Here is a 20816-nt window from a genome sequence, read left to right on the forward strand (position 1 = left end):
TTTTTTTTTTTAACTAAAACATGCGCATTTCAACCACAAAATGACCGAACACAAAAACAAAACACAGGTAAATCCATGAGACAATGGTATGGTCGACATAGGAAGAGATTTTCTTGTAAGAGATCCAGAAAACCCATTTTAAAGGTGCTTTGGTCATAAAATGCATTAAAGTGGTTCTTTGAAAATGAAAAGTTCAATTATGATTTCTCTTGTTCAACATAAAACCACAAATCAAAACAAGGAAGCAGAAGTTTCTGAAAAATATCGGCCTTTATTTTAAGTAAACAATGGTAAGTTTGATTCAGTGTTTTTTTTTTTTTTTATGTCAGGTAATAAAGAAGACAATTGCAGCCTAGCAGGTTCATAAATACCCCTCAACAGTATAAATACTTACTCTACTTTCATATTTGAACATTCAGTTAACAGCTTTTTAAAAACAGCTACTGGAGACAAAATCATATTTTCAGATTGCATTCAAATCACAGTAGCAACATCAGGTGGAAACACACACACACACACACACACACACACACACACACACACACACACACACACACACACACACACACACACACACACACACTTTCACCCCCAAGGAAACATACACATATGTGAAAAATATCAGAATAGAAATAAAACAGCTAAAGAATCCAAAAGCTAAATGAAAGGTATATTTACAAATAGCCTGAACATATTACTAATACCCAATGCCACAATTTACATATTCTTCCAAGCTATACCCAAAGAAGCTCCAACAAATCTCATCTTTTTCAATCTGATTAATGAAGATCTTACTGTAATCATTAAATAAAATGCTCATTATTTAATTGGGAAACGATACATATTAAAACAAACTAGATGAACAATGTTTTATATTTTCAACCAGAGTTTTCTCTTGAACATTTAAAAAACTTATACTGCAAATGCGGTACACTATACATAGAAAGAACCTAACAGCACAACTAAATACTAAGAAATTTCAGGGAGATATTACATTTGAATCTTCTTGCATGAATGTCATACATGAACATCATAAAACTGACCAGAGCAAACTGTTAAAAAAAAAATAAGTGTATGATATTCTTATTCTCAGACTATTCTTTTGGAGAGATCCAATGATTTTCCATGGCATCTATTCCTTCGGTTTGGCCAAGTAGACAACTTTTTAAAAAAAAATTAAGAAAGCAAAAGAAAAGTCAAATATCCTACTGAGTGGCTGATTACAATACTGCAAAATTAGAGCATTACTGTATGGTAAGTAGTACAGTTGGTTTGATTTCCATCCCAAAGAAACTGTCAAGATTCCATTTCATCTCCATCAAAGACTGGAGGCTCAAAACTGATCACCACCTCATACGTTTGACCTGTGCAGGAACAGAATACAAAAAATGAAGGATTTAACTGCAACATACATTAAATCTAGCTCATCCTAAATAATGTCTTTAACAAAACGGAACCACCATGGCTCCTTTACATTTTCAGAACAGGGTTATTTTTAATGATGGATCGATGGATGGATGGATTTAAAACTTTAAACAAAAAGTTTAAGCACTAAAATTACAAACTGGAAATAAATAAACTAAAACTACAACAAAAATACAATATTAATATTTTAAAATGAAAACTAATAACAAAAATTAATGACAAAAGCACAGAACAAAAACTAAACAGACTAAAAAATAAAGGCCAATTCAAGTAATAGTAAATAAATATAGGGTAATATTTATGAATAAATAATTCTAAAATAATAAATAAATAAATCTAAAATAAGGCTAGTTCATGGTCGCCTAAATGTAGGCCGGTCTAATTCAGTGTCAAGTGAGCAAAAATGCGAAAATAGCTTAAAGCGCTTTTAACTTGTACTAACTAGCATTTTCCACATAAAGCTCAACACCAAAAACTCTTCACTTGACTTACGTTTCCACTCTTCAATATCAAGCTCTTGGCTCTCAAAAGTCTGGTCGAAAGGCTCTGCCTCAGGTTCATCATCCGGGTCATGGTACTGGGCAAAGTACGTATGCGCCAGAGCCTCCGCTGCTGTGATACGCTTATCTGTGTCCAAAACTAGCATCTTCTCCAGAAGGTCCACAGCTAAAAACACACAGATTATATAAATATATGATCAAAATTAAATATTGGCAGCATATATTCTATAAATTTGTTCAAATTGTCAATCAACAAAATAACAGGGAATTATTTTTTTTTTTTATTTGTCTTTTTTATTTCCTAAACAATATGTACTTTACAATAATATATACTAAACATACTAAATAAACTGCAATTTCATTTACACTACCATTTAAACGTTTGAGGTCACAAAGTTCTTTTTTTGTTGTTTTTGAAAGAAATTGATACTTTTATTCACATAAAAGTATCAATTAAAGATTAAACTGATCAAAAGTGACAGTGAATTTACAAAAGCTGGGTGATTACAGTGTGACGGGTTTATGTCACCTTCATTTAGAAAAAGTTTCCATTTCAAAGAAATGCTATTCTGTAGTTTCCATTCAAAGAATATCTTATCGACCGCAAACTTTTGAACAGTAGGGTACCCACAAATCATTTCAGTGTCTAAACATGCGTCTCTCACCTAGAGGATTAGCCCCAATAAATACATCAGCAAAATTCCTCTTGGGCAACTGAGGAAGTGAGTTAATATAAGTACGAGCCTGTGGAAAGAAACAGGTCAACCATGAGCAGAGGTAATAAAATCATGTTTAGTATAATGTTAGTAGTTCGGTCCCCATGACAACTGCTTGTGTTTTGCACATAGATTGCTAACCCTGTGAATCATAACATTGTGGTGTTAGTATGCAGTGCCATTTGAATAATGCAGCAAAAACAAACAGCTTCAGAATGCAGAGAGAGAGGTCTGTGCTGGTGATGACAGACAGTGATTTCAGCTCGCATAGATCAGTGAATAACTGCATGATGCTTCAGCGGCAAGCAGTCACCCGAAGAGAAAGTGGAGAAAACGAAGGAACTCTGTTGGGTGTAAACGGTTGCTTTACTTCACTATTACCTTTCCTTATAGACCATTTCACAAGATGTAAACAACACTGGTCCAGAAGCACTTCCTGTTTCAGTTTGTAACTGTTTTCTTTATTTCACATGTAAAGAAAACATCCTAAAGATGCTTGTTTAACTTTTTGATTCAGTTTTAAATGTTCTGTTGGTTGTATTTCATCCCAGCTTTTATGTAGTGTTAAAAAAATGAAACAGGAAGTGCTTCTGGGCCAGTGTTGTTTACATCTTGTGAAATGGTCTATATTCTCCATATGAAATCATTTTAACCTGACCTGAAAATGTTCTAATTAATATTACATTTTGATTGGCCGAGTGGATATTTAGTCAAACAGCACTGGAACGTTTTGTTGTTTGAATCCCTCTGCTTGTCTGCCTTTCTGATGTTTAGGAACATAGTATGTAGCATTGTAAGAGAAAACGGTTTTGGGAAGTCAGAGTAACAGTGTTTTCTACAGGAACAACCGGACCAGGGTTTCTTTCACCAGCGAGTGGGAAGAAAGAAAATAGACAGTGGAGTGATTGCATAACATGACTGTTTAACATTTTTATTATATGCTAAAAATCTTTTTTAAAACTACTAAATGTGAGACCTCATTAGGCCTGCTAATTAAAGGGCATGATGGGTATTCTACAAACAGGGGGGCTGGGCCACAGAGAGCTCACCTCATGGCTAGGCATCCTGCTTATTAGAGAGGCAGGTGGAGTTCCTGTAAGTCGCATTATCTGTTGAAGCTGGTTTATATCTTTGAAGGCCAGGTCAAGGAGGTCACGGTCCACAAATTTAGTTTAATGCATATCTATAAAAAAAAATGATCTGGACAATATAGTCTGGTTCTCCACTACTCTAGGGAAAAGGACAGGATAAAAAAGAAAGAAAGAGGAAAAGTTTGGCATGCAAATTGCATTCATTTACAGCAGAGGAGAAACGTCATGCATTAGATAGCCAGAGAGCTTGATAAGTGTATTAGAATCTGCTCAGAAATATAGCTGCCATTAGCAGATCTGGAAGACAAAAAAAGACTTGTTAATTTCAGTTTAGACGTCAAGATTCAGTCACACAAAGAACCTCGGATCTTCATCTAAAAGTGAAGTCAATGTTTAGCAGGAGAGCACTGGGAAAATACTTTTATTAGCAGTCAAAAACAGCCGCACTCAACACACATTCCTTGTTAGAAAATCCAGCTTAGACTGGTCCAAGCAGATCGTTAGCTGGTCAACCAGCCAACGTTTTCCAAAAACTAGCCTGATCAATTTAAGATAGTTTGACCATCACTGGGCCAAGATGGACTCCCAGTTTGCACCAGTTAAAGACCAGTAACTGTTTATTAAAACGTTTGGTCTTTTTTCAAAGACATTAGCACATTTGTTCAGCGAGAATTCATTAAATTGAACACAAGTGACTGTAAAGATATTCATAGTACTACAAAAAATGTATTTAAAACTTTTTTAACAAAGAATTCTGAAATAAAAAATGCATTACGATTTCATCAAAAATATTGAGCAGCACAAAAATAATACTTTTAATAATACTTTAACAAGTTTTAATAATACTTCACAATATCACTGTATTTTGTTTGAACAAATGCAGCCTTGGTGAGCATAATAGACTTACATTTAAAAATTGTACCGACCCCAAACTTTCGACCGTTAGTGTCCAGCCAGGACCAGACAAAATGCTATTTCAAAACTTTGAAAATTGGATTTTCCATTTTTTTTATTAACACACACAGGCGTTTTCAGCAAGTGCTCTCTCCCTAAATATATTAAACTCACAGACTCCGATGATATTTTCATTAACAGCTCAGGTCCTGGAGTTCCAACCAGAAGCATAATAAGCTTCAACTGGTCGATGTCTAGTAAAACAAGATGAAGGAAAACTAGTGTGGCTCAACATGGACCACGCCACAAAGCAGGAAACGCTGATTTCGGTTTCATGTGTACTTAAACAACAGGAAAGCAAAGAAGTCTTGGTCACATCTGTGGAAAGACGATCGAGCTTGTAAAAATAGCACAGGTTGAATATTTTCAGCTTGCCCAGCAAAAGCATGACAGAAGTAGCCGCACAGGTGTGCTCTGCCTGTAAGAGGGGGAAAATATTTGGCAAGTATTTCTGGTCCATGGGGTGTGGAACCAGAAGCATTAAGAGTGGCAGCCGTTCAAGATATGAGAGTGTAAAATATGCAAAGCCAGGGGGAGAACATGCTGAAAGAGCAGAAATGTGGACAACATTTGTCATTGGAAATAAAAAAAGAGCGAGAAAGAGAGAGGCATGTCATTTCCTGCAGGGAGTTTATGGCATTCTCATAATGATGGATCATATATCCTTCAAATCACTGTTGAGTCTTGGGGCACAGCTTGAAAACAGAGCTTAAGTGAAAGGGACAAAAGGTCAGTGTAAGACAGAAGAGGCAGACAGATCTGCCAGCTTCTGCCGTAGCACACATACACACTGCAAGGACAGGAATACAGAGAACGACAGAGAGAAAATAAGATTGTTTAAATCAGTATGAGAGCAAAACACGCTCTTAAAAAAACACTATAAATCAGGGACGTTTCTGGCTTTGAGCCGTGGTTCAATTTACAGAGAGCGTTTTGAAAGTCAATGAGGGGTAAACCAGAGGAAAAGGATACGGTCTGTGCCAGGGAACAGAGTCCTTCCCGTTAACAGCTCAGCCATGATGCAGCCCACTGACCAAATGTCCACTGAAAAGAAATCAAGAAACAACATTAGTAGAGAGGCAGCAAGCACATGTCCCCACTCTTGTGTCCTGACCCAGCTCTCTTGTCACAGAGGGAGGGAAAAAAATAGATCAACTGCGACAATCTAGATCTGGTTGGTTAACGTGGGTCAGTTAGCTTGTTCTGGGAGTAGTCTACATTACTGTTTAAAAGTTTGGGGTCAGAACATAACATACTTGTGTAAAATGGTGTTTTAGAAGAACCTTTTTTTCATAGTATGAAGAACATTTAAAAAATCTGAAGAAACTTGTTCCACTGTAAATAACCTGTCCAATGGAAAAGATTTATGGATGTCAATGCCAATGCATTTGCCAACAAGGAACCTTTCTTTTTAAGAATGAAGGATGCATTAAACTGATCTAAAGTGGCAGACATTTTGTTTTTTTTATAATAGTCCTATTATAATATTACCACCCCTTATGCACATTTCCACCCACATTTCCACCATTTGGTTTTCGCAAATGACAATAGTGTAACCAGTTCTAACGCAATGGCAAAAATGGCAATGGTTTTGCAAACAAAAATGTGTAAAAGTCAATGAGATGAATCAATATAACTCCACAACAACTGCATAAACGTATCCACTAACCATTCAGAAACGTCCAGGTGCAGTCTAAAAGTTGCAACCTCAGTCCAGAGTCTCTCTAAGGTTGCGCTATGCTACGCTACAGGTTATATTTGAAATTTAGGATGAGTGAAATTCGCACGTTTTGTTATTGCCGGAGATTATCCAAAGCTCGCGTAACGGATTGGCCGTCTTCTGAACGGGGACACACAAAAATGGAGCGCTGTTGCACACACCCAAAAAGGGGTACATTTAACAAGCTATAATAAATGATCTGGGGGGGTAAAATTTTAGATTTTTATAACATCTTGTGAAAATTGGCATAATGTCACATTTAAGCAGATACTGTGTTCAACATTGATAATAATAAGAAATGTTTCTTGAGCACTAAATCAGCATATTAGAATGATTTCTGAAGGATCATGTGACACTGAAGGCTGGAGTTAATCGGCTTTGCCATCACAGGTATAAATTATACTTATATGAAAACAGAAAACTGCTATATTTTGTAAAATATTATTACAATTTAAAAATGTTACTGTATTTTGATCAAATAAATACAGCCTTGGTGAGCCTTCTTTTAAAAACATGTCCGACTTTTGAACGGTAGAGTACACCAACTGGTTCTAAAAAGCCTGGGTGTAGTTGTGTTACCTGTCATGTTGTAGTGCATCCAGTTAAGCATGATCTCTGGGGCGCGGTACCACCTTGTGGCCACATACCCTGTCATCTCATCATCTGTGTGTCTAGCCAGGCCAAAATCAAGGATCTGAGACAAAAACAAAAAAAAAAAGAAAATACATCCCTCCTGTTAATAACAATTAAAGTATTACAAGCAAATGTATAACAACTATGAAAAAAATATGACAGACTAACCTTAAGTTCACAGTCTTCATTTACTGCCAGATTACTGGGTTTCAAGTCCTAGAAAATGATTATTGGATATTAGTTCACTGTCTCATTATACCAATTAAAATGAATATTTGCAGCTATTAATGAATTCAATTTACAGATGTGACATCTTTTGGCATTTCAATTCAACTTGTCACCAAGTTCATACAAACAAAAACTAACTATTTTTATTAAACCAATATGACTTAATAAAATTTAATCCTGAATTCAATAAAAAACAAAAGTTTTTTGAGCTGTAACGAAGTCAAAATCTTTTCAATTTGGGCTATTTTTCAAAGTAAATAAACTTCATAAAAAATGTATTCTTTATTACTAAAGTAGGAATAAGTCATGATTATTTTCTGTGGTAATCAACAGCATGGAAAAGATGCTGTACACACATATCAAGCTGAAAATAACACAGACTATTTCTTTAAGACTAGACTAATTTATATCAATTTCTAGTTTTAATCTTTACACAAAAGCAGACCTGAGTATGTAACATGGTTATTTCTCATATACGCACCGAGTGAGCACTTACCCTGTGAATTATGTCGGCCGAATGGATGTACTTGTAAAATTAAAAGAAAAATAGAGAGAGAAAAAAAGTTATGTGAGATAATAAAATTCCAGCTGTAAGATTTACACTAAAACTTGGTCAAATAAATGTCTAGATACTATTTAAAACAGTGTGCAAGACATAATACTTTTCAGCTCATTGTTATTGAATTTACATCAGCTTTAAGAACTGATATTCCGGTTTGTATTCATTACGGGATGGGAAAGTGCAATTTCACCTTAAGCCCTCGCAGGATCTGGTAAATAAGGAACTGAACATGATCATCGGTCAGCTTCTGACACTTCACAATATTATTTAGGTCAGCGCCCATAAGATGAGTCACCAGGTACCTGCAAATCAGAACACAATAAGAATGTTATTCACCTGCCAACTGTATTTAACCTTGTGTAAGGAGTGACTGCCCAACATTTAGATGTTCCACTGGATGAGTTGTCCTGTAAATATACTGTGGTAGCTGCTTCCACATATTTTAAGGTTTACGGTTGGGACCGTGAGAGAGTAAACAGGAAACTATAGAGAAATATAAACTAAGGTTGTGCTGATATACAATCATATACTGTATAAGTAATATTTCACAATATGTTTTTCCTTACGATAGTGAATTCATAAACCTTGACTTATTTTTGGGCATTCATAGAATCTTCAACAGGTCAATAATGCAACAACTACTAAGCAGTTTAATATCTTTTACACTGTATTTATTCCTCTTATTTAAATAAATGCTTTTTCTTTTGAACTTTCTATTCATCAAATAGATTATTCTACTTTTGTGGAAACAATTTTTTTCTTTGATAGAATACAAAACTATTAAGCAGCACAACTGTTTTCTATATTATTGTTATTACTTTATTTTTAATTGAATAAATGCAGCCTGGCTTAAAAAATATTTTTAAACTTTTGAACAGTAGTATAAATAAAATTAAAAATTATACAAATTTGTACTTAAGGACTGTCAAACTCAAGAGGTCACATATGTAGAACTGGGTAGAACTGAAAAAAAAAAAATAGGATGATATGGTTAATTGTCTTGACCACTGAACCTGACTGGGCTCTCACAGTATCATCAGATTTTATTGCAGTCTTCAACCTATCACACAAACACCCCACGATAACCCACAGCAAAGTCTACATAAGCACTGACTCTTAGCAAGAGGGTGGAGCTACCAGTCAAACAGAGCCACTGTGATACAACACACAGCAGAGCTTAAAATAAGCCATACTTAATCCCAGAAACACTCTCCGCCCAATAGACACATTCAGCATTCGAGATAAATCAACAAATACATCCCACCCCCACAAAGATTTAGGGGGAAAAAAACACAGATTAGAGACAATAAACAAATGAAAATCACTTCAACATACAGGCAATGAAAAGCTAAAGCAAACTGATTCAGACACCACACATTTACTCATGGTCAACTGAGAATTTATATATTTATTGGAAGAGCCTGGAGCTCTGGAGTTAAGTCGCCACACAAACATTTCTGCTGGTTTCAGTAGAGTGCGGATGCCCTTCATGTATCAGTGTGCGTCATGTTTATTTTTGGCAGCAGAATTGATGTTAAGTCACAGCAGCATCTGCTTTTACAACCTGGCTGTATCCTTAGCATTGCCTACTAACCTACGGCTGTAAACCTGGAGCCAGGCAGCACAAAAAGCTCTGACTGTGGACCCGAGGCTCCATAAAACCATGAGAGCCTGAAAAAATGCTTATAATGAATGAGTGAGTGAATGGGTGAATGTGAGGCAAAATGTAAAGCGCTTTGGTGGCCACTGGGTCTGTGAAAGCACTATATAAATGCAGTCCATTTATAATCATCTAACAAAGAGCACAAGACAAATAATGCATTATTCTGTTTAGTGTATGAGTTATTAGGACTAAACACACAGGAGTGATTGTAATAAAGCCGTACAAAAGAACATGTCACAGCTTATTATATATATTAAAAAAAGAACTAATATATAAATATATATATATATATATATGATGAAAAATGCAGTAAAAAAAGACATTTTGTTAAATACTATTACAATTTAAAAGCAAAGTTGTCTGTTTTAATATATTTTAAAATGTAATTTTATACTGTGATGGCAAAGCTGAATTTTCAGCATCATTATTCTAGTCTTCAGTCTCACATGATCCTTGATGTTGATAAAATGTTGATTTGCTGCTCAAGAAACATTTCTTATTATTATCAATGTTGAAAACAGCAGTGCCGCTTAACATTTAACATTATAAATGTCTTCTTTACTGTCATTTATATATATATATATATATATATATATATATATATATATATATATATATATATGAGAGAGAGTGAGAGTGACAGAGATTTTAATCAAACCAGTCAATAACTAGCCTGGTGCCACCAGACTCACGTACATTTTCTGTACATTTGTAGAGAAAGTCTGGCCTCGCTCCATTGACAAGTGTTAACTTCCTTGAAGGCGGGTACTCTGTTGAAGTTTAAAACTATTGGATCAACCAATCGCTGACATTTGGTCGTGATGTATGACGACTCAAACCATTTAAACTAACACACGACATCAACGTCATCGTTCTTAGCCACTCCCTCTGTTAGCTGATTGGACCGGTAAAAACCAAAAAATACACCACAATCCCAGACGTAGTACTGAAAGGGATACTTCAGGATTTTGCATTAAGCTTTGTATTCGTAGAAAACCTGTAGTATTTTCGAATTACCATGTTTTCCACCCTCAACGGCTAAAGACAACAGTCAGTAGTAGGGGCTGTCCTGCACGTTCTCAACGCCCACACATAGGGTGGGATCTCACATTTACAGAATGTACACATAGTGTCAGCCATCTTTTTTTGGAAGCTAAGCTAGCAGGCTCTTGTTCTGTGGACATGTCCGGCCATCGATGTCCGGGATTCAGCTTTTGCTGTCTGCAGTCACCATTCATTGTTCACATGCACACCTTTTGTTTCAATCTAGCTGAATTTATTCCGATTGGTGAATCTGAATATGGTGTTTACATGAAAGCTAAACAAGTGATTGTTGATTTGTGTTTTGTAGGGTGCAAAAATTCCCATTTCTCCGTGAGAGATATGAGACCGGTGCGTTTCACAGGCCCTAGCCTCGTCCTTCTCGCCACAGTAAACAATGAATGGCGACTGCAGAACGCAAAAGCCGAATCCCGAACACGTTGGGCGATCTCGAAACACATTTTCAGGCAGACTCATCACGGAGACTCACTAGTAGCCTAGACTTGTTGTTTAACTACTGCGCTCTGTTACCGGTAGGCGTGGCCTGATAGGGCAGCGAAACAAGTGCATTCTGGGAGTTGTTGTCTTTCATCCACATAAGCCAAAAATACATTTTCTGGCTTTTTTCAGTCTAGAAAGCTCCAAATTCAAAAATAATTTCACATTTCTTGTTTCTCACATTAAATACACTTTCATCTCTCTAGAGGTGACGTATCCCTGGAAGGAAAATTAAAATTGAGCGGAAGTACGTAGGAGGGTAGAGCCAGTCTAGTATATAACATCTCAGTGGAAGAAATTGTCTGACTTACACATCATTAAACTCCTCCAGGGAGGTGGCAGGTGTGAAAACATCCAGCAGGCCGATCACCTACAAGCACAAAGTGCAAAGAATACAAATCAGGATCATTTAGGACTGCATGTACAGTATTGCATAACCTGACAGGTAAATCTATAATTACCACAGAGGAAGTTCTAGAGTTCCCTGTCAGACAGAATTCACATTCAATATCACAAAAAACTAATAGCCTAACAAAATAAAAATTAACCTCTCAAGCTTGCTAAAGACTAGTAAACAATTAGTGATAAAATAAGAAACTAATTACAAGCAAATAGGAAATCAAACGACAATAGAACTAAGACACAAATAAAACAGACCTATCGAAAAACTTTAAGCACTTAAAAGTAATCGAATCCATTAAAAAAGCATAGTTTTCTTAACTGTGTAAATTAAATATACATTTATTCTTAAAGTTACAAAAATTATTCAGTCAAGAGTAGAGAGAGAGAGATGTTTGATTAACATTAATGACAGACGGCAGCAGGTATATTAGGCTGCTGTCAATTTCAGAACTGAAAAAGTTTGAAAACCACCGTACTAGAGGTTCTGACAAAATGTCCCAGTACTTCTGTGGTAAAATTGAAATAATTATACTGTGAAGCTGTTTCATAACCTATACATGACAACTGCTCTCTCTGGCTCAGCGGCAGATCTGAATGCTCGCTGTGATTGTACTTGTCAAATAGACTTCTAGTCTAACCTCTGTCATTCAGGAATAATTTTAACATTTGGATGAACTTAGCCTTTAACCATTAGGATTACCAACCGTTACTCTGCATATTGGCCTTGTCAGTTTGATAATACCAGGGATCCAAACTCACATTCTCATGTTTCATATGCTTGAGTAGCCGCAATTCCCTGTAGGTCCGCTTGGCATGGATGATGGACTGAAATGGCCTTGACAGTTTCTTCACGGCGACCTTCAATCCGGACTTTTCATCATATGCAGAACTGAGAAAAACAGAACAACATGATTCAAGCATGCCATTACTCTTTGTTGCACAACTGAAACGCCAACATGCTACAACAGGACCAAAGTTAAAGACGGTTGGAAGTAAGAGTCAGCATTGAATTAACTTGCCATCCATTTTAGACTGAAACAAAAGCTGGTCAGCCTTTCACTTCCTTATTTTAAAAAAAAACAGATGTTTACAGACAGAACTAAAGGGTAAAACATATCTATTTTAACCAATCATAAAATAACTTTAAAAGGACAGAACTGTTTAGTGTTTAATCACAGAGACTGACCACCACGTGCTATGTAGTAGACGTAACAGTGAATGTAATGATGTAACCTTTCAAGACACAAAGGATATTTTTATATGCACAACTTGACTGAGAGACCTGATTGAAATCTCTTGACTCCGCTTTTTCGAATACACTGCACAGGCTGAGAGATGAGCCTGGCACTTCAAACCCAGTGCAATCTGTTCATCAGATATTCAATTACACAGACACAATAAGGAAGCCCATGAAACATAATCTAGATAGCACGGTTGCCTAGCATCGTAATTTCTAACAGTCACTTGGGTGCATAAACAACCTGTCTACACTGAGGAGAAGTAATTTAGAAAATGAGCCTGGCCTTCAAACACCTGTCTGTCTAAGAGACAGTCAGAGACCTTTCTGAAAATCATTTGCAAACATTAAAGAGTGAGGTAACGCTTGTTTTAGAGTTTAAGGAAGAAAGAAACAAAAGAACTCTTTAGATGTGCACAAATATGACTAGATAAAACAAGATCGCATTTCCTCAGTAAAACATACCGTCATAATCAGCATGTTTCCGATCACAACAATTTAAGATGAAATTAGCATTTTTTGGCAAAGTCTTTTTTTTATCTAATTCCACATTAATATGCAAAGTCAACTACAAGTAGACACAAGTTTTTATGTTGATTTTCCTAAAAACAGTGTGTCAGTTTGTTTGAGCACCTGTGGCCTGTTGCACAAAGCCGGTTTCAGTTTCTATGTAAGTTCAAGATTAGTTTGAACAAACTTTGGTTTTTTGGGCTCAAGAAGATGGATTGGTTTCATTGGTTTGGTACCTTATGCTACACGACTAACCTTCTTTATAATAAAATAAATAATACATGCATTCATATATAAAGCTTTATATAAAACAGATTAAGCTATTAGTTTGATTTACATGCATTGATGTAGTCAGAATTTTTCTTTACGCTGCCTTCTCAAACTTTTGTTGTTTTTTTTGTGTTGTGTTTTTTTCCTGACATGTAAATTAATTTAATTTCATGATACTTTTGTCATAATGATCTCTTAATCTTCAGTGAATTGTGCGCTCTCTCACGAGAGGTGAATCAAACTGACACTCTCCATGTTCCGTGTGATTGGATATTAGTTGTACATAACACACTTTCAGGTGTGTGCGCTTCTGAATTAATCGAAAACTCTGGATTAAACCTGCATTGGCTGAGAAAGTTTATACCGAGCTTTGTGAGACTGTTGAACCTGATCTAAACCAGGTTAGATTTATATGGATTTGTCAACTGTAAAACTACTCTTAGTTTGTTCAGCTTCATGCAACAGGCCTCTGGGGCCACAACTTTGTCTCTACCAATAGCCCAATCAAATAATTGCAGTGTGTTTGGGAAACCTGTTTGAAAACAATCATTTTGTTAAATTCCATTTGGTGGCTCTCCATGCTGCAGAAATAACAAAGTTTAGCCTTATAGGGATAGACAGTTCACCCAAAAAAGAAAATGATGCCATTGTGTACTCACCCTCAAGTTGTTCTAAACCTCTTTCTTCTGTTGAACACAGAAAAAAGATATTTTGAATAATGTGGGTAACCAAACAGCTGCTGGTCCACAGTGACTTCCATAGTATAGAAAAAAAAGTAAAACAGAAACACCATGGAAGTCAATGGAGACCAGAGAAACTGTATGGTTACCTACATTCTTCAAAATATCTACTTTTGTGTACAGCACAAGAAAGACATTCATACAGGTTTAGAACAAAATGAGAGTGAATAATGACAGAATTTATATTTTTGGGTGAACTATCCCTTTAAATGTGCAAGCTGTAGGTTTTTATGTTTAGCTCACTCTTGTGCAACTCAATAATATGTTTTATTAGTCATGTGATGTCAACATGGCTCTACACAGCATTCAAAATGACATAAATCGTGAATGAGTCAACACCTTATTTACGTGTAAATTTAATTTTGAATTTTATTTCTCAAAAGTGTGGTTGATTTATTTATTTGAAGAGTCAAAAAATATACAAAACAGGTGTGCACATCCACACCCAAATTGGGCTCATAAAAAAATAAAGAAGTGTGAAGTCTGGTGCCTGATGAAGACCTGAGGGTCGAAACGTTGCTTTTTAATACATTTTTGGAGCAGTAAGTTACCTTTTCAGTGTGCGGACTTCACACTTCTTTATTTTGATTTATTTATTTGCCTATAATGCTTTGTTAATACAAATTACTGAGCGCACCTTTAAGTGAATCATACATTAAGGTATCAGGAAACAAGTACAGAACAACCTACAAACTTCCTAATCGCAACTGAACAAATCAACCGAGCAATCTAGATGAATCAATCACGAGATTAAGATAATAACATACGACAAGACCTATGAGGTTTTCTGTCTCATCCTGGGTGTTACTACAAGCAAACGAGAAAATTAAGTGCCATGAATCACGAACAACAGTCGTGAAATTACACGCAGCTCTGACTCATCGGTTGCGTATCAAAACCTATCGAGTTACCTAACATCAAGGTACCCAAAAGCGGCTGCTCCCTTGGTTAAGACACAGACTTAGTCATGGGGTGACCTCATTCAGGACAGACCCCACCAGATGTCCTCATTAAGACCCTACACCGTCCACTAAATAGGGTGAATAAAGAAAGCGTGTTTCTATATATTGAAGAATTACCAGTTTACCAGGTTTAAACAACTTTTATCGAGTTCATTTCTTCGACTTGCAAGTTGCAACCATTTTAACGTACCACATTATTGTGCATGTTTGCCCGCAAGCTTCACTCTGAAACTGAAGTGGCATGCGTGCGTGCGTGCACGCGAGGTGGCATTTGCAACACACGAGACTAAATGTTTATAAAGCGTAATCACCCAAGTTAGAACACTTTGCAACACTACAAGAACTTTAAACCCGCATTTTATGACTAGCAATCCCTCTAGCATAACAAAGCGCGGACTTTGGTCTTATTAGCAAGTTTTGCTAACGCAGAGCAATGCTGCACGGGCCCGTAAGAATGAATGGGACACATCGTTCCGCCATAGAAACAACAGATAGATATTTACCAAACAGTTCCGTATGCACCAGAGCCGACGGGAGACAAGTTCTGATATCGCAAAGGGACTTCCCATATCGTCTTGTTGACCTCCTGTCGATAGAAAGTGGGTCTTTCTTTCTGCGACATGCCTGCAGAACGAGCACCCGGGAGACGACTAGAATAGATACTTCTGCTTCCCTGGCTTGCTTGCCTGTGATTCGAGGTGGTGGAGTTTTCCTGCAACAATCAAAAATGGAAAGTAACCTAACCACCCGATAAAGTCGATCGTGCACGCGGATACTCAGGAACGAACCGCCCCGTTGTTTATTTCATTCCAGCGACTCCAAATGCTCCTGGAATGTGTGACTGTTCGGAAGTTGCTCGGTTCCGGGGTCACGGTGGTTTCGAGCGCTATCCCGTCTGCGCCTCTCTCTCTCCCTGCTGCTAAAAATGAAAGACGCAGTAAAAAAGCAAACCGAGTTCCCAAGCGCGCCCCCTGCAATGCATTCACACGTATACAGGAGGTTGTAGACCTAGCATATGTAGAACACAAACTAAAAGAGACATGATGTTTAATGCAAATATCTGAATACGATATTGTTCCCACACTAAAAAGTTTTAGGTGGTTTGAACTTTACAATGCACAATAACATTAGAGAGAACATAAAGATGTCCATTACAGAAGCAGGTGTAAAATATAATAAACAAATACAGACCATATTATTTTTTATGGGATAATTATTTTAATTTTACATCAAAACGTTCTACATTTATATCTTTCATTCACTCATGTCACTGTACAAGGACAAAGAAAACAATAAGAAAACTAATAATATAGAAACTTGATAGAAACTATTTTAAATATGGACCATAAATGAACACTGCATACTTAACGTAATAGAACAATAACAAAATAAATCTAAGATGTTTGTGACATTATGGAGATTTTACAACAGGGACTTTCATTACTCTGAAATGCCTGTCACCCATGGAAAAGAGTCTGAAGCTTGGGGCATTGAGAAGACCACTACTTGAAGACTTAATAGTGTTGAGTTGACATTTATCCTGTATTTTGTAAAGGAAATAATTGAATAATTCTGTATGAAATATTCAGTCATGTGCTCTTGAGGGCTGGTAGGACACATGGTTCAGAGGTATTTGCCTTTGGCATCTGGGTTATAAAGGTCAGACTGTGTTTCCCGTCTGTAAACCTGTAAAGAAAACATTGTTAGATTTAAATTTTGAATAGGAACATATTAAATGACAAAATAGCAGTATAATTATTCTTCACACACACACACACAAAAAAAAACATTTGTCAAGTATTGGACCCTTACCCTGCATTACTTCTAACCTGAATCTTCACTGAGGAAGATGTTGATAGAGCAGGAGGATGGGCTGGTTTCCTGTCAGATGGTATAAAGAAAAACAAGAAAAATATTTTTAATTGTAGAGAGACCCATGAAAGCCACATAGCACTGTTGTCTGTCGCAACATATCCCAGGACACTGCTGAAATGAGCATTTGGGACCCAGAACTGCCTCAAAAGGAACTTGTGAAATGCAAAGAAATCCAGGCCTAAGATCATTTAAATCTGAAATCAAGTTGCAATTACATTGGTTGACAGCATGGCAGTGCTAAACATCTAAAAGAAAGAATGTTTATTTAGTACTGTCATTTCAAGAAAATGTATTTTAGCCTACAGAACAAAATGTAATATCCAAATCCCTTTTAATTCATTCAGACCCAGTGTGCATTCAGTGACTTTCTCTGTTTGTCATTTTAATATTTAATAGAAAAATACAAATGAAGCCCTTGAGAAACTCTCCTCGTCTGCACAAGGGGATTGACATTTATTTTGATAAATGGGGGAAAAAATGCATTTCTGTACCCGCAGTATTAGTGGCATGTGTTGAGATGGAAAAAAAATGGTAATGGCAAATATGATGGGAACTTAACACCCCTTTTTTTTCTTTATTGTTGTTGTTTTGTTTTTATTGATTTAGATATTCACTTATTATTTATATTGGTACAATTAAATTCAATTGGTATGATTAACTGTTTTGTTTTGTGTGCGTTTTTGATTTAGTGGTTTGGTTATGTCAAATTCTTTATACAATTTCTTGTTTTGTTTGCAAATAAGAAAATCAATAAAGTACAAATCATAAAAAATACAAATGAAAAGCAATATTTTATTGAACAATACATTTAAAATAAATACTGAATTCCATGTATATTAACGCTACAAAAAAAATAACTTGATTTCATTTATTTAACTTGATGAATGATTTCATTAATTTGAAGTTTTAAATTCTATACACACAAAAAAACTTAAAGTATGTCTGAAGTAAAATTGTACAATTAGTATAACAAATTATTATTTGTAATAATTATAAATCTACCTTGTTTTTCGTCCGTTCAATTTAGCAAAAAGCAGATTGAGCAGTCTCTCTTTCTGCTCCCATGTTAGATCTGAAATATCCACACTGGAGCTTTTCAAGTTGCTCCTGAAATGACACCATAGCATTTTCATTTGTCATCTTGATTAGAGATGCACCTGAAGAGTGGTTAGAAATTCTGTCCTAAAACTCTCACACCATTTGTCAGCCTCTTCCAGATCAGCCAGGACATCATTGGTGCTGTGTGGGGCATTAGAGAAGGTCCGTATACGAGGGTACACCAATCTTCCAGCCCGTGCCTCATTCATTCTCCAGCGATAGGCCTTCAGAGCCTCTTGTCTATACATACAAGATCATCTTCAAATACGGAAATCACTTCCACAATCCCCTATTGAGAATATTTCACTTTTCACAACTTAAGCTAACCTGTAGTGCTGTTGTTGTGTTCTTATTTCCTTCCTCACATGGTCAAGAGCTTCATGAAAGAAGAGCTCGAGTTCTTTACGCTGCTCCATGATGCTTTGCGCCAGGTGTTTCACTTGGCCCAGCTCCTTCTCTCGAACAGCAAGAAGCATTTCCAACCTCTCAAGGTCTGTGCCGTTGGCCTGTGCGCTGACCATGGCACGCCGCTCCAGCTCTTCTCTCTCCAGCTCAAACTCGCCAGACATGATGCCCAGAGCTTGCTCAAGTGTGACCAATTTAGCCCTTAGCTCAGAGCTCTCATTTTGTTGGGATTTTAACTGGGAATTTCCTTCCTTTCTCATCAGTTCATTCGTCTCCTGCAGAATCAATCAGTTGTAGAGTCATCACTGGACATATGCAATGTCCTGAAAACAATGGAAAATATGAGCATATCATATCATATATCTCATTATCACCTTCAATAGAGCAAGGGAAGCATTCTTCTCTGTCAAGGCTACATTTATCCTTTTCAGTTCCTCCGCCTCTTTCACATGATAATGCAGTGCCTCGTTCAATCGTACGTTCTCCTTCACCACAGTATGTGATGCTGTTCCGAGCTGCCTGTTGGGAGCCAAAACTGATCATTTGATTCTATACACCCGTAAACACAAATCATACACGTATGTGCTATATGCAGTCTTTAAACAAAATTAAGATAATGAGTTACTGATCCATTCATGCAATTAAAAGAAGAATGGCTGCTCACACAATAGCTTCATGATGCGCTCGCTCTGCAAGCTCAGTGATCTTCTGCTCTGCTTCCTTCTCAAGGTGAATCTGTATAAAAAGACATTGCTGACCGTTCTAGTGTGCAATTTAGTGGCAAAAGCATCTAAAACTCTATAACAAAAGGATTTAAATCTGACGGTAATTAAATGCACTTTGCTATAATTTATGCAAAATATTTCCTTGTCTTGTTTATGGATGGATTATGGATGCTTTTTCTTACCCTTGCTGTGTAGAACTTGTACTCTGTTCTCACCAGACTCTCTTGGTGTGCACGGTCAGCGATATACATTTTTTCTCTCATCTAGAAGCACAAGAAACACACAACACGTTATATGCCTGGAGTTTTTATGCATTATTTTCAATATGAAATGGGAGTTTGTGTTGTGCATTACACTGATCAGGTCTTCTTCCAGATTGGCCTTTACTTTGCGAAAATGCTTGATGGTTTTGAGCTCGCCCTGCATCCTCTGGAAGTCGCTAGACCTCTGCTTAAACCTCTCTTCTAACGCATCAATCTTCTGCATGTATTCAGCTACCTGCAAAAGGGGTGAAATTCAGCAGAATCTGTTGAATTTCAGAAAAAAACGGGCAATAACTGACACATAGATCACAAAGACGTCTATTTGATGTGTGCGTGTTTACATCTGGAAGACATATATTTTAGAGTGTTTGCTCTGCAATACGTCTCACGTTTCCTGTCAGATGTCAAATACGTTTAGAAGATGTCTTTAAGATGTTTATGATTTAGAATGTATGTAAAACTGACATCTTAAAGACGTCTATCAGATGTTAGTAAATAGCAGATGCTTTAGCCTACAGATGAAATGATCTTTAACAGACAACTTGCAGACGTATGTGCGCAATCTGAAATTCAAGAATTGCTCCAGGCAGCTTGACATTTGTGTGTAAAATTATAAACTCTTACCAATAAGTCCTTCTCTTGTGAAGTTGTTTCCTTTTCCTTATTCAGTTGCTCTTCTAGTGCAGCAATCTTATAGGGAAAATAGTGGGAAATGAACAGCACAGACAGATGGATAAACGTATGCTCGTTTCTCAGCCTTATGATGGAGATGAAACATAAATGCAGACAAACCTTTGCTGTTTTTTCACGATCTGTTCTTTTCAGGAAAGCAATAATATCATCCGTGTCTTTTTTGGCTCTGTACTGCTGGTTCTCGAGCTCCTCGTTGGCTTTGGCGAGCGCGCGAGTAGCTTCGCGATATTCGACACGCGATAATTCTGTGATGTCAAACTTCGCCTCCCATAAAGTTGCGTTCGATTTGAACTTTTCGATTTCTGACTCCCTGTCGGCTTTAGACTCCTGCTTGCCTTCTTTCTTACCTTTTCTGTAAATAAAGTGTAAACAAAATGTGAGATATCAATATGAAAAAGCGTATTAAATCACCTGAAATCGTTCATTCTCACCCTTTTCCTTTGCCCTTATTTCCTTTCTTTTTCGGCATCTTTCGGCTCCTCGGACGAGTCGACTAGCAGCTATCAAATAACTTTGGACCTGCACTGGCTCATGATATTCGTTCTGTTTACATTCGTTTCTATAGAAACGGTCATCCAAGTCACTATTGAATATATTAGTTTTAA

The 20816-nt window shown here is 36.6% G+C and overlaps 2 protein-coding genes across 3 annotated transcripts; both read right to left on the bottom strand.

The window, feature by feature from the left end:
- Window positions 1-251: 251 nt before the first annotated feature.
- On the bottom strand, window positions 252-16135 carry mapk14a (mitogen-activated protein kinase 14a). Of its 2 annotated transcripts, none has more exons than XM_039657761.2 (12): window positions 15656-16135; window positions 12193-12322; window positions 11343-11401; window positions 8020-8131; window positions 7764-7793; window positions 7208-7255; window positions 6986-7100; window positions 5659-5730; window positions 3691-3770; window positions 2591-2669; window positions 1918-2091; window positions 252-1364 (listed from the first exon to the last, which is right to left on the bottom strand). In XM_039657761.2, exons 1-12 carry the CDS (start codon window positions 15772-15774, stop codon window positions 1297-1299), a joined length of 1086 nt encoding a protein of 361 aa, XP_039513695.1. In that variant the 5' UTR covers window positions 15775-16135; the 3' UTR covers window positions 252-1296. The 2 variants fall into 2 exon arrangements, with proteins under 2 accessions (XP_039513695.1, XP_039513696.1); XM_039657762.2 differs by lacking the exon at window positions 3691-3770 and adding an exon at window positions 4801-4880.
- A 535-nt stretch (window positions 16136-16670) lies between these two features.
- On the bottom strand, window positions 16671-20738 carry bbof1a (basal body orientation factor 1a). The gene is made up of 12 exons (XM_039658107.2): window positions 20643-20738; window positions 20311-20563; window positions 20143-20208; window positions 19610-19753; window positions 19438-19518; window positions 19195-19265; window positions 18905-19049; window positions 18453-18805; window positions 18225-18365; window positions 18030-18134; window positions 16965-17033; window positions 16671-16838 (listed from the first exon to the last, which is right to left on the bottom strand). Exons 1-12 carry the CDS (start codon window positions 20678-20680, stop codon window positions 16742-16744), a joined length of 1563 nt encoding a protein of 520 aa, XP_039514041.2. The 5' UTR covers window positions 20681-20738; the 3' UTR covers window positions 16671-16741.
- Window positions 20739-20816: the final 78 nt, after the last annotated feature.

Source organism: Pimephales promelas, chromosome 14 (assembly GCF_988280905.1).
Source record: "Pimephales promelas chromosome 14, fPimPro1.hap1.1, whole genome shotgun sequence".
In the NCBI taxonomy this organism is placed as follows: Eukaryota; Metazoa; Chordata; class Actinopteri; order Cypriniformes; family Leuciscidae; genus Pimephales; species Pimephales promelas.

Bases quoted from the DNA above. Each gene is read 5' to 3' on its own strand.
- bbof1a (XM_039658107.2), bottom strand. From the start codon at position 20,680: ATGCCGAAAAAGAAAGGAAATAAGGGCAAAGGAAAAGG. The intron at 19,266-19,437 runs GTAAGAAAAAGC...CTTTTTATACAG, and splicing joins ACAAGTTCTACACAGCAAGG to ATTCACCTTGAGAAGGAAGC. The intron at 19,050-19,194 runs GTGAGCAGCCAT...GGCTCCCAACAG, and splicing joins GCGCATCATGAAGCTATTGT to GCAGCTCGGAACAGCATCAC.
- mapk14a (XM_039657761.2), bottom strand. From the start codon at position 15,774: ATGTCGCAGAAAGAAAGACCCACTTTCTATCGACAGGAGGTCAACAAG. The intron at 12,323-15,655 runs GTAAATATCTAT...TGTTTTTCTCAG, and splicing joins GGTGCATACGGAACTGTTTG to TTCTGCATATGATGAAAAGT. The intron at 2,670-3,690 runs GTGAGCTCTCTG...TTCTTTCCACAG, and splicing joins GCAGGATGCCTAGCCATGAG to GCTCGTACTTATATTAACTC.